We start from the raw sequence: 15,120 nt of genomic DNA on the forward strand, positions 1-15,120 counted from the left end.
GAAATACTCTCAATTAAGGAAATCATAGAGCATAGAGGGACTTGCCACATACAGATCCTTGAAGTCTTCAAATATAGTTTGTGCTTGAAATTGCACTTTAACATGAAAATGGATAATTATTTCTAAGGAGGAGATATAGGAATGAGGCAGACAGAAATATTTGTGAAATAAAAATGGTAGAAGGAAAAATGTTTCTTTGATAAGCATATATTAAGCACATATTATGTGCCAAGCACTTGGGATAGACCCTGGATATAGAAAGGACAAAGTAAAACAGAGTTTATGCTTTATCATAGAAGCAATGACCACCAGTGAAGTGAATGAATAGGTGATGAGTATGATGAAACATACACTCTTTACTTTAGGAACAGTGTGGAAGATGAACTAGCATCGGAAAAGATTTAAGGAGAAGAGACCAATTAGGAAGCCATTGCAATGATCTAGTTGACAAGTGATGGTGACCTGAATTAAGGTTGTAGTTAATGAGTAAGGCAAAGAGCTTGGATATGACAAAAGTTATGTAGATTTGAAAACTAATTGGATATAGATACTTAATATTAATTGATTGATAGATGGGGTCAAGAATAATGAGTCCAGAATAACATCATTGTTACAAAGCTAGGAGACTATAAAAATGGCAATGTCTTCTACAATAATAAGGAAGCCTGGAAAAGAAGGGTTTTAGGGAAAGATGATGAGTTCTGTTTAAGATATATCTAAGATATTCAGTTTGAAATATGCAATAAGCAATTGGTGATGCTAGGCTGAATCTCAAAGGAGAGACAAAGGCTAGATACATAGATCAGAGAATCATCACTATGGAGCTCATTAAACACATGGGAACTGATGAGATCAATGAAAAACAGTGTATTAGAGTAAAGGACCTAGGATGGAACCTTGGGGAATAGTCACACTGAGATAGTTGGGGTGTAGTCTAGGTGATTTATCAGCAAAGAAGAGGAAAAAGAAAGATTAGAAAAGTTGGAGCACCAGATAGAGGATTGCTTTGAAAGACCTTCATTTGTATTTGAACAAATTTTAAAATATTATCACTTCAGTTTTGAGTGATAGGCAACTGTGCCTATGTCTATTATGTTGGCAACTAATAATATGTTAAGATATTATATTGCTTGATTTCATTGATTGACAAAGATAATTTGGATTGTCAAGACTTTCAAAGTAATGATCATTGATTTTCCTATTTTTCTTTTGACCTTTTGTACGTTGTTGTAATTATTTCATTGTAAATGTGATAACATTTTCAAATTTTAAAAAAAGGGGAAACAAGAGAAAATTAGGAACTATTCTATAAAACTATGAAAAGAATCATATTTTAAGTGGCATTTCTTATTGGAGTTTATTTTGAATCATTTAAAGTGATATTTCCTCTTGGAGTTTATTTTTTGTTAACATAAATATGAATAATTATCACTGTTTCTACAGCACTTGACCATGTAAGGGAGCAAGTATATAATTTAAGAACTTTTCATTACACATTCCTCTCTTCATGTCCTTTAACTCTTTGACCATTCCCAAATTACTAAAAATCAAGTTATTTCTTTTTCTCATTTTATTAACAACTCTATTAACAGATTTAGTTTAAGAGCTTTTACCTACTGAATAAAGAGAGTTTTGAAGATGATCTATTGATATCAATTATCCATACTTACAAGTCTCCTACCCTAACCTGCTTTCTCAGAAATATAAATAACTAAAAGTAATTCTTCTCAAGAAGAATATAATCAGCTACTCTTCTTAATACAGTTTTTTTTATCTCAATACAGAAGGTTTAAGACTGAAAATTCTTCTCAAAGTATATGTTACATATATTCATTAACAAGTTATATTGGTCTCTCATCTCCAGTTATGGAAATTCTTAAAGCCTGATACTCCTCTGGAAGCTCGGATTTCTAAGCAGTGGTGTGAAATTGGTTTCCAAGGTGATGATCCTAAAACAGATTTTCGAGGGATGGGACTTCTGGGACTGTATAATTTGGAGTAAGTATGCAGAAGGTCAGCTGTATTTAAAAGTAAAATGACAGAACCACTATTCTATTTTTTTAAATGTTTATTTGAGCAAACTTGAGTAGCTCAAATTCTCTTTAATACAATTTCAAAGTGTTTCTTGGCTAACACATGGGGAAACATTTAGGTCTTTGTTTTAATTGTAAAATTCACTTATCTTCTTTATCTTTATTGTTGCATATCCTATATGATTCTTTTAAATTCACTGAATCTTAATGGAAGTTTTAGAAATTATTTGGTCCAACCTTTTCATTTTTCAAAAAACTAAAATCATTAGAAATCAATTGATCTACCTAGGTTCTTACAGTTAGTTATTGACAAAACTTAGACTAGAACGCCAGGTTCCTGATTTCCAGACTAGTGTTCAATTCCCAATATGATGAGTAGATACCTGTGAGACTCAATCCCCAAAGAGTTTCTGAGTTTTAGAAAATGGACTTGCATTTTTTTTTGAGGCAATTGGGGCTAAGTGACTTGCCCAAGGTTACACAGCTAAGAAGTATTAAGTGTCTGAGACAATATCTGAATTCAGATCCTCCTGACTTCAGGGCTGGTGCTCTCTCCACTGCATCACTTAGCTTCCCCCTGCATTTTTTATTTTTTAATAAAATCTTTTTCATTCTGAGCTTTTTAAAAATGTATATTTGAAAGATTTTAAATCATGTTGTAAATTGTTTACGACATATTATAATATAATAAGATAAACAAACAAGAAACAAAGGAGTTGGAAAAGTGAAATAAAAAAATATATTTTACCAAGGTAACAATTTGGGTTTTTTAACACTTTAAAATTCAAAAGTCCAACCATAAGGCAAACAGCAGCCAAACCTTAGCACCAAATATAAATCACACTCAGATTGTGCCTGCATGTCTACAGTCCCATAAGCCAAAATTGCAAAATAATCAGATCTACTTATTAAGGTTAATTTTCCAGGAAAGTTGCAAAATGGAGACCTAGACATAACAATACCATTATTCATTTAGATCACTGGTAAATGAGGCCAATTTCATTTTTAGCTATGGTGCTATTTCTGTACATGCTCTTTCATAACTAGTTGTGTGGCCAGTACAAATTATTTAATTTCTCTGAGGATCACCTGTTTCCTTCTCTATTTTGCCATCTGTAGAATTCATGTAGTGGTATAAAATGGTGGTTGTGTGAATCGAATGTGAGATAATATATCTAAAGCAATATAAAGTATAAGTTGACATTGTTTATTATTATGGTTGTATAGAACTAGCATTAATTGCTGGAACTCAGGAGAGATGTCTGGCCCAAGGGGTAAGGGTGAGGAGCCCTGGCTAACCCCTAAATTGGGAAGAAAGAGTCCTTTTACCCATTCTCTCATCTTACTAGAAATCCTACCAGGAAGACCCCAGATTGTGGTCTACTAAAACCCAGATATGTAGACTGTGATCCTCGCTAGAATATGGCCCTTCCTGGAATCCAGTGAAATGAATTTGCCTAAAGTTACATATCCAGCCTCCTTTCCTCCTACATATAAACATCAGTTGCTAAGAGACAATTGCTGGTATTCTGCATGGCATCCCCTGGTGGTCAAGACTATCATTACTATACTGCCCCTCGAGAACATCAAAAACAAACAAAAAATTTCAGGTCTACTGGCCAGAGGGGGGAGAAGGAGAAAACATTTAGTGCTACTTGATGATTATCTTCTAAACTTAGTTCTGAGTTGTAACCAGTTATATTTCATAATTTTCTGTCACCAGCCCCTTTTCTTCATTACTTGAGAGAAAAACAATATAGCATTTGGCTATATCTTTTTTCTTTAATTAAGGCAATATTATTTTATTTTCAATTCCTTCTTCCTTTTAGAAGGTAAGAAAAACCCATTACAAATATGTATAGATATGCAAAACAAACTCCCTCATTCTGGCTAAGTCTCTGAATCAACCCTCTGAACCCTAATGTTAAAATAATTTCCAGCTGTTAGAAAACTCAAAAATATTTTTTACCTTTTTCATTTGGCTAAATATGCACATGAAACCAGATAGTAAATAGATACAAAATCTCTCTGTCAGAAAGGTATAATATAAATTTCTATAGTAAGAAATATATATCTATATGTAAAATATTAAAATATTCATCTCTTTTCTATCCTAATTAAATAAAGGCATAGTTATTGAGCACACAGAATTAAATATTACATAATATTTTATTTTTAAAATCTGTTTATGAAACATTTATTTTGAATTTTAGAAGTTTGAAATCATTTCACTTATTTGTGTGAACTAAATGATGAAGTGATGAAACAATATCACTCATCACAAAGTATATTATATTTTCAAATATTTGTAATTCTTTTCCACTTTTGTTCCAAAGTTCAAATGATCAGTGTGTTTTCTTCAAGAAAAGCTCCCAGGACTTTTCAAATCTAAGATTCAAAAAGAGAAGATTACTTGGTGATTCAGTCACAGAATGAAATTTGGATATAGAATATAGATCACATGAAACCCAACTTAGTCCTTTCTCCCTTGGTCTAATTCATAAACCTGAGAATAATGCATTACCTTTCACCTCTAATAACATATTTTTCAAGATATTAGAAACATTGCTAAATCTATAGAGCCCAACTAGCATGCCTATTCTAATACTGTGTTTAAAGGCAATTATCGTTGTTTTCCTGAACCATTACTTTTAAAGAAGCTAAAGTGGGTGAAGCTTTTGTGCCAACATCAATCACTAAAATTGTCCTTGAAATATATGAAGTGCACATTCATTCAATATTTTTCTTCAACAACAGGTATTTTGCTGAATGGGACGTGGTTACAGCTCAACAGGTGCTCTCTGATTCCCTTCATCCAAAATACAGGTGATTCTTAAGGTCTAAGATTCCTAGAATTGATGTCATTGTTTGACCATAAACTTCTGTTCTTGTGTGGCTTGTACATTTGACTAAATAGGTTAAGAAATATTTCACAGATTGAAATTGCAAATTTGTCTAGAGCTAGAAGTAGATGATGTAGGTACCTGTGGCCATCCACATTCACAAAAACCATAGAAATGACTGGCTCTGAGTGGGATTGGGATAGGTCTAAAACTAGATAGAAATAACATTGAAGACCAATTTAAATAAACTGGGTAAACTGTAGATACTCTTTTGTAATAATCTAGAGCTTCTATAGCACCTTCTGAAAGAGGGAAGGAATTAAAAATACTCATAGTATTCCAATTGTCATGGAAGATAATTTAGAGGTTGACAAGAAAAGCAATAGAGACAGCAAAAAGAATAGAATGGTTGGGAGAGTAGTGATAATGAAAAGAGGGGCAGAGATTCTTAAGTTTGCTTGCTTTCATTTTATTTCATATTCTGGTTTTCAGTTCATTTGTACTTTTTTTTAATTTACCCTTTAAAAATTTTCTTTTCTTGTACACATAAAGGGAGGTCACTAAAGAAGAAATAAGGTATTTTTCTTTGAATTTTAAGTTATATTTATTTTATCTAATTTCTAGAAATTTTGTCTAAAGTAAGATTTTTTTTAAATTGTCTGATTAAAAATCTTAACAAAAGCAAGCAGTTCCAAATTGCTTGTTTAACATATCATTTATCTTGGGCTTCATCTTAGCATATTTGGCAAGCTTTCTTAGGATGAAATTCAAGGGACTGGCAGAAAATATGTCATAGATATTTTACAGAATCTTAATTCAAAATGAAAGATAACATTTTTAAAAATCTTCCCTAGAACACTGAAAATTCCACCATTTGTTGCCATGATCAAACCCAAAATAATGAATAATTCTGAAAGTTACATGTGGTTGGGGGGCAGGGTAAGAGAGATTGAAGAGATGAGAAAAATGTAACCCTTTACATATATCTGCCTTCCCTAGGGAATTCTCCTATTCTAGCACTTGCCAAACTGAATCTGTTTTATATTCATCAAAATTACTACCAGTAATAATAATCTGTCAGTAATCTTTATAGAGACTAAATAGTGGTTATAGATACTGGTCACTGCATTTAAAAGAAGCTCCATTGTTTTATGGCCACAAAATTATCCATTTTTTTCTGCTCTACCTCTTAAAGAAGTTAGCAATATGTGTTTGTTAAACAAAGTCAAATTATACCATAGCATTTTCCCCTGAAAGAGCATGAATAGAGTATTTTTATTTCCTCAGTATGATACTTATTTTAGTTTGAGTCTGACTAATGGATCTAACTGGCTAGAGTTTGTTAAATTATGTGGCATTTCACAAGTAAAATATGCCAAAGAGAATTGCTTTCTTTCTTTTTTACTTCCTTTTGAAAAAAAAACTATAAAAATATAGCTATCTCAAGCTCATGTGACCAATATCTAGTCACTTCTATAGAATGTATTCTACATTGCATGTTATTGGTACATAAAGATTCTAAATTACCTAATGATAAAACTAATTAGGGATGTGCTCTGTGAGCACATGGCTAGCATTGCCAAAGGGAGCATCTGACAGAAAATGAAGAACCTCTTATGGTTTGTTCTGGGGGGGATAATGGAAATGCATTATTCATGTTTTTAAACAACCTCTTTGTTTTTTTTTTCCTTTATGTAAGTCATTCCAAAGCAAGGCATCCTAAATTGTGTTACCTAAGGCTGCAATAGGCTGCTGCTATACCCATACATATATTTTAGTCAAAATCTCTTTCCTCTGATCCTCAATTGTTAGAGAAATCTCAAAGGTGAAATAATATATGGATTGTGAAAATATATTACTAAATATGACCTGATTCAAAAATAGAAAATAGCCCTTTAAGAGTTACTATTCTTTTGTTAACAATGGGAGTAAGGGGATCTAAATTGTCAACACAATTAGTGTCAAGTGCCAAACTGTGAGGGTTCTGGACAGAGACAACAGTCTAGCCATGAAAAAAATATTGCTTTGAATGCATGTGGTCTTTAGTAAGTAGGCATAGTGCAAGCCTGCTCTATTTGCTTGCATCACTCAGATGCAAGAAGCTTGAGAAACAAGAATAATAGATTTATGTCCTTCAAGAGAAAATTTTCCTCCTAGCCATTGTTTCACTAGTGTCTGAATAGGATGAAAGAAATCAAAAGATGTTCTTCCTGTCTGACCCTCATGTTTGATTTATGGCATCTTAAAGTCATACAATGGATTTTCTCTGCTTGGTAAATGATCCTTTCTTGTTTTCCTAGTGTTAACACAACTTTAGTTTGATAAGTGTGGTAGGAGCCACATTGCTTATTTTTATGATTTTGCCACAAAGGAAGGAAATCACATATACGAACCTTCACCCAAGATGCTTTTCTAAATTTCAGCCAAAATTTATCTTATTTTTTTATTTAACTTAGAAAAGGAGCTTCCTTTGCTCATTTTCTGTTTACGATGTAGTTGCTTGTGCTCTGAAAAGCTATAGCATGTTTTGACACATGTTATAAATTTATTTTAAATTGTAGTTAGCAGTTTGCTCACAGGAATAGAAAGTGAATACATTAAGGTAGAGTGACAAAATATTGCTTTACTCACTACTTGAGAGTATGATAGTACTGGTTTGTGTTTGCAATACTTTATGTGTGAGTGTGTAGTTTATGTGAATATATTATCTATGTGGGTATATATATGGGGAGGGCATGTGTGTGTGTGTGTGTGTGTGTGTGGATGTGTGTGTGTGTGTGTGTGTGGATGTGTTCTGAAAAAAATACAAGATGTTTAAGAGACTCTGCTAACACCTTCTAATGTCTCATTGTGATAGAGCAGACCCTAGGGTCACAGAGCCAGAAGAATGCAGACTGAGGCAGACCTTAACAGAAAGGCTTTACCATGACTAGAAAAAAGGCTGGATTTGGAATAAACAGGTCTGGGATCAAATATCAATCCTGGACTTAGTAATTTGCAATCTTGAATGAATCACTGAAAACTCTTTAGTCCTCAATTTCCTTATTTATAAAATCACAAGTTTGTATTAGATCATTTCTAGTGGGCCCTTCTAGCTCTAATCAATGATTCCATTATTCCTGAGAGTATATTCCCAATGTTTGGCTACATGCCTTTCATCCAAACAGTCAAGTTAAGTCCAAAAAGATTCATTATCAGCTGAAGGAAAGTTGATAGGTAATGAATTATTTTGGACAAAGCAATTCATGAACACATCTATTAAGGCATAAGGGAATATTAGTTGAAGGAATGCCCTTATCAGTGAAATAACAGTTCTGTTGAAACTTTGAATCATTTCAGGAAACAGTACCAATTCCATGGTCTCAATGTTAAGTGAAAGCTATGAACATTGTTTTGTTCAGCTACAATTATTCAATTTAAGTCACCAAGCATTTGTTGAGTGCCTACTGTGTGCCAAGAACACTACTAGCTGCTATGGAACAAATTGTTATCTGAGAGAATACCTTAATAGGTAAACATCAGTATTGGTTTATTTTTATCCCACACTAGAATGAATTCAGTGTCTGTGTTGGAAGTGTGAAAAGTATCGCATTGCATAGATTTCCATAGAAATTAATCATGAATTTTAAAGTATATTCAATTACAAAGGGAAAAGGAAATCTTTCAAAGTTGAGTTACAGATGCCATAAAAGTACTTTGGTTAACATTTTAATGTGAAGAACAATAGAAAATGGCATATATCAATTAGAGACAATTTAATTTTTCAGCAAATTCAGCAAAGCAGAATGGGAAAAGAAAAGGTTGGATAAAGCAATTGGGTAAGTTTGTAATTTTGTACAAAAATTGAAAGTTTAAGGGACTGGAACCATGTGGTAATTTTTTTGAGAATCTACTATATATACGGTATTATACTAGGGACTATAGAAAGTAAAAAAAGAATTTCATAATCAGATCCGAGTCCTTAGAAGCTAAGTGAAGTACAAAAGTCCATTTAAAGGTTTTGAAAACACTTTAGTTGCAAATTATACTTATCCTTTACCCAGGTAGAAAAATATAGAAAGTTGTAAATGTATATTAATTATTTTTAAAAGCCCCTTTTTAAATTTGCATAAATTAAATGCTAGGTTAATAGTAGATAACATAGTGAGCTACTTGTAAAATTCATTTCAAGAGTTTGCCAGGCTATTTGACTTTGATTACAATGACTTTGGAGTGGTCCTTAACTCTAAAGTTATTCCTGAAGGGGAAGTTTTTAATCTTGTGTAGCACTGATATAACCATGGAATATTTGAGAGTCTCAAAGCTAGTTTCCTTTCAGTTTCAATGGATAGAAGCCAAGCAGCAATCACATGTCCTTAATAGGCATGTTGGAACAAGATCTATTTGTTAAACTGTAGTGTTTGCAAAAGGAGGGATTCTGTCCACCTGAGAAATAAATTTAACTATATTGCCTTTAAAAGAAAAAAAAATCATGCTACCCATTTTTGATGTGCTAAGCCCCAATATTTAATGTAAAGTAAATAGTGTGACTGGCTTTTTACAGGTACTCTTTTGCCATTGTGGGCATTAATATTACTGACCTGGCCTATAACCTGCTGGTAAGCGGTGCTCTGAAAACCCATTTCTACAATGTTGCACCTGAAGCCCCAACCTTGTCTCACTTCCAGCAAACTTTCTGTAAGTTGACTTTTGTAATATTGCTTATCACTAACATGAAATTCTTCTGTCTTTACTTAGTGGAGTCCCTTACTTTTTCCATCTTCAATTTCTTTGGTGACATTTCTCCAGATTTATTTAGTACATCAGAGATTGGATATTAGGGCTTCAATATTGTTGTTATCAGTAATGGAAAGTGTTTGTTATAACCATGCTTATAAACCTGCTCAATTTTTCACCTGTCATCCACCTTTATCTGTAAATGCTTTTTTGATGGTCTAGCTTAATTTTTCTGCAGATTTGCTTTCCTCTCCTATCCTCTTCATTTCCATGTCCATAATGTTTGAAAATGTTTACTAAATTGACTACAATCTATTAGCCTATTGCATTTCTTAACCTTAAAGTATATTTTCTGAATTTTTAAAATTTCTTTTCTGTGTCTACCTATTCACTAAAGTAAGGAAGCTATGTGGCACAGTTAATAACAGTTGATTGGGTCTGGAGTCAGAATGACCTGAATTCAAATCCAGCCTCAGGCATTTATTAGCTGTGTGCTAATGTCATTAAACCACTTTTGCCTCAATTTCCTTCAATATAAAATGGGAGTAATAATATTACCTACCTCCCAGGGTTCCTGTGAGAATCAAGCGAGATAATGAATAAAGAGTTTAGCTCATTCACTGGCTTGTGGTAAGCTCTATATGAATGATAGGTATTATGATTATATCAATGCATATACTTTGGCTTATTTTAGATGATCTTTTTTTCCATAGAATTTTTTTATCTCTTTATAATCAATAAACATTGTTGCATGACCTGTGATTACTTCATGTGGACTTCTCATTTGGACTCATCTTGTACTTTATAAACATTGTGTGAAATGATGGAAAGAGTTTTGAGTCTAGAGACTTAAGACCTGAGTTCAGATGCTAATGCCTCCCATCCCCTACTTCTGTCTACCTACAACTTGTCTCTTGCTACCTATGTGACATTGGGAAAGTCATCGTCTGGGAGTCTCAGTTTCCTTCTCTGTAAGATTAAGCTAGCTGGATTCTGTGGCTTGTTCAGCCTTGGATCTATGATTTAATGATTCTGTATGATCTTGGACCAATCACTTAACCTAAGTCTTAGTTCCCTCATCTATAAAATGGTGATCAGATTAGATTGACCTTTAAAAGCCCTTCTATCTATAAATCCTATGCTGTTGTTGAGAGACTATGACATAATGGAAGCCTCAGTGTCGAGAAGATGCGAGTTCACATTCTACCTCTGATGCATGTTGCCTATGTGACCCCAGACAGATCACTCACAACCTCTCAGTGCTTTAGGCTATCTAAGACTACAAATTATTGAGCAGGTACAGATTTACCTTAGAAGATGAAATCAATATTTTTCACTACACTAATTTAGTCATGGGTCCAGCTCCCCTGCCCACTTTTTAAATTTTTTTTTTTTGCTTTTGGGCACATGATAAACCCAACTTCTTTGTCTCTTCCAAGAAGACTTATGAATTATCACTGCCTTTAACTACAAATTCCTTAAGTGTTCTGATTTTTTGGTAATGCTGTCCATAATGGTATGGTTCACTTCATTCAGTAATATTTTATATACATATTATGCATACATACAAACAAAATATACATGTATAAAGATACATACATATGCATATACTCTGTGTGTGTATTTAAGTTTTGTTTCATGGATCTCTACAGACAAAGAATTCATCATCTTCCTAGTTTTTAAGGCTTATCACTGACAGCAAATAGGCAGTCTCAGGAACTATAATGGAAAACTTTCCAGCATGGTAAAAGTTGTATGAGCTAGGGTTTCACTAGAGAAAACCACTAACGCAGTAGTTCTCATACTTTTTTATTTTAAGACCATTTTACACACATTAAAATTATGAAGAACTTCTCCAAAGAACTTGTTTATGTTGGCAATTTCTATCAATATTATACAAGTTAGAAATTAAAACATTGTTATTTTAAAAATAATTTTGACCTCAGAGTTAAAGGGATCCCTAAAGATCCACAGACTACACTTAAGAACAAATTCATTAGAATATAGTTTTTGTGTCCTTTCCATCTTGATGGCTTCTTCGAAGCATTAGCTAGAATCATTTCTTAAAAGGAAAATTTCTGGAATGGTTAAAATTAGCTCAATATTCTGTAAATTTACTAAGTAATATGGCTTTACCTTTATTTTAACTACCCATATATGAGTTTTAAATTTAAAAAGGAATAAAATGAAAGGGCTTTTTTATTAAGTATTTATAATATTTTCTTCTAAGAGGTTTTTCTAATCTAGATCATGATTTCATAAGTAAATTGTTTGGATCAAAAGGGTAATTGACAATGAACAAATGATGTTTTATCATGGATGTCTTGCTAACAATTATATGTTTCTTAAGGATTACGCTGAATTGTTCATAATGGAAGTAGCTTTCTTATCTTTTAATATATTGTTAGATTGAAATTTTAAATTATGCTTGGACAGATAAAAATTCAATCAAGCAGATGCCAAGAAGGAAACTGAATAATTTTGAAAAATTAGACTATTATGTTAATTTAATTAGAATGAAAAAAGGAAAATAAAGTTGTTGGTCCTTCAAAAGTTATTCTAAATATAATCCATATTCCAAAGCTAACAAAATTTGTCTCCTATTATAAAAGAAATCATAATAATTTTACAACCTCCCATAAATGCAACATTCAATTATTTTTTAGAAAACCTACATTTTAAATAATTGTGTTTAAAGGTCTTCATTAAATCATGCTTTACTGTCTCTTCTCAAGAAGTTTACTCTGAGTTCTCATTGGCTATGCCAATGGAACACAGATACTACTGTGAAGGCTTTGAACATGATCTCAACAACATGGCAGAATATCAGTAAAGGGGATTGATAATGCTAAGAATCACAGTTTTTAAATCGTCTATAAATAGGTGGCAAATGAAAAATTCAAGAGATTTAATTTCTGGTCTAGTGAATAATAAAAGGAGTGGTCATTTGGCCATCTGTTGTAAATCAAAGATGGATTATGGTGGCTTCTTGTCCACTTTTGGAGGAAATGCCTGCATCTATGACATTACAAATCTATTTAAGAGTTCATAAAGATGGATTTGATATCCATGAATTTTTTTTAAATAAAAGACTGTCAATAGATTTAGTAGAAGTATTTTTTAGAGAACTTATAAGAAACCCTTAGATAAGACCTATATAATATAGGTAGGCATGATAGAAGGGGAGTATTCTTACCAAGGAATTCATGGATCTATTATCTGTCCGTCCAACAGTAACTTTATTTCTTGGGATATTCCTTGATATTTCTTGTACAAATAAGTTACATTCTAGGAAAAAAATAGTGAGTCATTATAATTTTATCTCTCTTCTCTGCCAAACAAGATGATTTTAAATTAGAGATTAATGAGGAGATTTTTTTCCCTTTTTCTTAACATTATTTTCTCTCTCTCAGGTTATTTGATGCATGAATTTCATAAGTTTTGGATTGAAGAGGACCCCATGGACATAATGGAGTTTAATCGTGTGCGGGAAAAATTCCGCAAGAGAATCTTAAAACAGCTGCAGAATCCAAACATGGCATTATGCCCCCATTTTGCTGCCTCAGAAGGTTTAATCAATATGTAATCAATCACTATTATTCTATTGGAAAATACTGGAACACTGCCTCACTTATTGTATTAGAGCTCTGCTTAAGTCACAACTCCCATACTGAATGAACATGGCAATTGTTTGCATGCTATTTGGTGCAGTATTTTTTATCTATTTTAGTTATTATATGTATCAGATCCCCAGATACTATTTCTAGGAATCTGCCATCAAATTGTGCTCATATTGTGGCAATTTGCAGTGTTACATCTTGACATCCAGGTATGAAGAGAGTTTTTTCTATTTTTTTAGATTATTCCCCCCCCCTCCTCATAATTCATTATCAAAGAATTGTATTTCTCTATAGCTGTGTTTTGTATATGTGAAATAACTAGCTGAATCTTGTACTGTGAAAGACTCTTAACTTATTGATATTTTTTTTTTTGACTGCTGCTATTGGCATTTCAAGCCAAGTCAGTGCTTGGGCCTCATTCCAATGAAGTATATCACTTTAATGTAATGCAGGCAGACACATGATAAGCCAAACTTTTCCTTGCAAGCTTAGTTGTGCTTCATGAATATGTAATGAGGCTTACCAGATGCAAGCTTTTGTAGGGGCTACTCATTCAAAAGAGGGCAGAATTCCATTGTGTTGTCTCCTAGTCATGATCCATCCCAGCCATCTAACTATCAAATTATCTTACTCCCATTACTGAATTGGCTGAGGGGCCTAAATCCATCTGTGATGCCTGAACACTAACAGAAGATGTTTCCCTTCCAAAGGATTTTTCCACTGCCTGACTCCTATTGACACTTAGGCTTAGTCTACAGCCTGGTTCTGATCCAAACTCTTGTGTTTGGGGAATTGAGTGCTGAATGGGACAGCTTACTGTGTGTGTGTTGGGAGAAAGCACGCATGAATATTGTGTGTGGAAACTGGTGGCAAAGGAGAAATCTAAAAGATTCCCTTCTGCAATTTTTGCTTTAAATTAAAATTTTAATCCTCTCTTATGGGATGTTACTTAAAAGAGGGAAAAAACAAATCCTGAAATGGTAACAATTAAAAAGAGGAGGAGGGAAATAAAACCATTTTTAAAAATACCCCGCCCCTCTACCTTCCCCATTTAGTTTGGAATGATGAATGTAGTCTGTCAATTGATGTTTACCATGGCATTTAATATCCATGGTATTTTATACCTTCTATTAATTTTAGTATTATTAGAAGTTTGTGTTATCACTGGCATATGAAAATTACTTTTGAGTACTGACCAAGTAATTGTCAGTTATATAAATAAATTACATGTCATTCTAAAAGAGAACTTAGTGGATTTGTTGTTTATTCATTTGTTCACACAGAATTTCTAGATATGTATCTGAGCAAGTGGGTGAGGGTTTCATAGAAAGGAAACTTGGAGTAGACTATATATCATATAGTTATGCTCAGAGATAAAATTTCTTTGTTTCAGAGGAAAAATGTCTTTTCAAGAGAGTTCTTTGTTCCAACTACAACCTACGCCACTTGATGTTTTAATGAAAGAATGGGATTCAGTCTATTTTTCTTAATACCTGATAAGATTGTCTCACATAGGGGAGAGAGTGAATGAAGATGCAGTATAAAAACTTTACTCTCTTTTATAGCTGTCCCACGGAATTTAGTGAGCATTTTACCTGCTTCTTGGCTGCTTTGCCTTTTCCAGGTATCTTAGGTCCTTTTCTTAGTATCATTCAAACATCAGGCGGATTTATTTTTCATCACATCTGTTATTGCCCTGCGACCTTCTGAGTCTGGGCAAAGGGAGGAGGCAGTAATGTGCACTGATACCTGAGTAGCCCAGCACAGATGGGAAGTAAATGGAAAAGCTGGTGAACATGGAGACACTCCATGTTGGGAGCTCACTTTCTCAGTATCTTTAGTTCCCATAACCTCCCTGTGACAACTAAGGTATCACTTCATACACACAATCAGTTCTTGAAAGTCACA

At 33.1% G+C, this 15,120-nt stretch overlaps 1 protein-coding gene across 3 annotated transcripts in view; it reads left to right on the top strand.

Moving 5' to 3' along the window:
* ELMOD1 (ELMO domain containing 1) overlaps window positions 1-14,458 on the top strand; it is a 70,275-nt gene extending 55,817 nt beyond the window's left edge. For 2 of the 3 annotated variants that reach the window (XM_051986925.1, XM_051986926.1), the window contains exons 7-12: window positions 1,865-1,998; window positions 4,791-4,859; window positions 5,429-5,452; window positions 8,644-8,694; window positions 9,420-9,553; window positions 13,006-14,458. In XM_051986925.1, the coding sequence (XP_051842885.1) occupies window positions 1,865-1,998; window positions 4,791-4,859; window positions 5,429-5,452; window positions 8,644-8,694; window positions 9,420-9,553; window positions 13,006-13,178 (585 nt within the window). In that variant the 3' untranslated portion in view covers window positions 13,179-14,458. The remainder of the gene's footprint in view (window positions 1-1,864; window positions 1,999-4,790; window positions 4,860-5,428; window positions 5,453-8,643; window positions 8,695-9,419; window positions 9,554-13,005) is intronic. The other variant, XM_051986927.1, reaches the window with a different exon arrangement.
* The last annotated feature ends 662 nt before the right edge of the window (window positions 14,459-15,120 follow it).

Source organism: Antechinus flavipes, chromosome 3 (genome assembly GCF_016432865.1).
Source record: "Antechinus flavipes isolate AdamAnt ecotype Samford, QLD, Australia chromosome 3, AdamAnt_v2, whole genome shotgun sequence".
Taxonomy (NCBI): domain Eukaryota; kingdom Metazoa; phylum Chordata; class Mammalia; order Dasyuromorphia; family Dasyuridae; genus Antechinus; species Antechinus flavipes.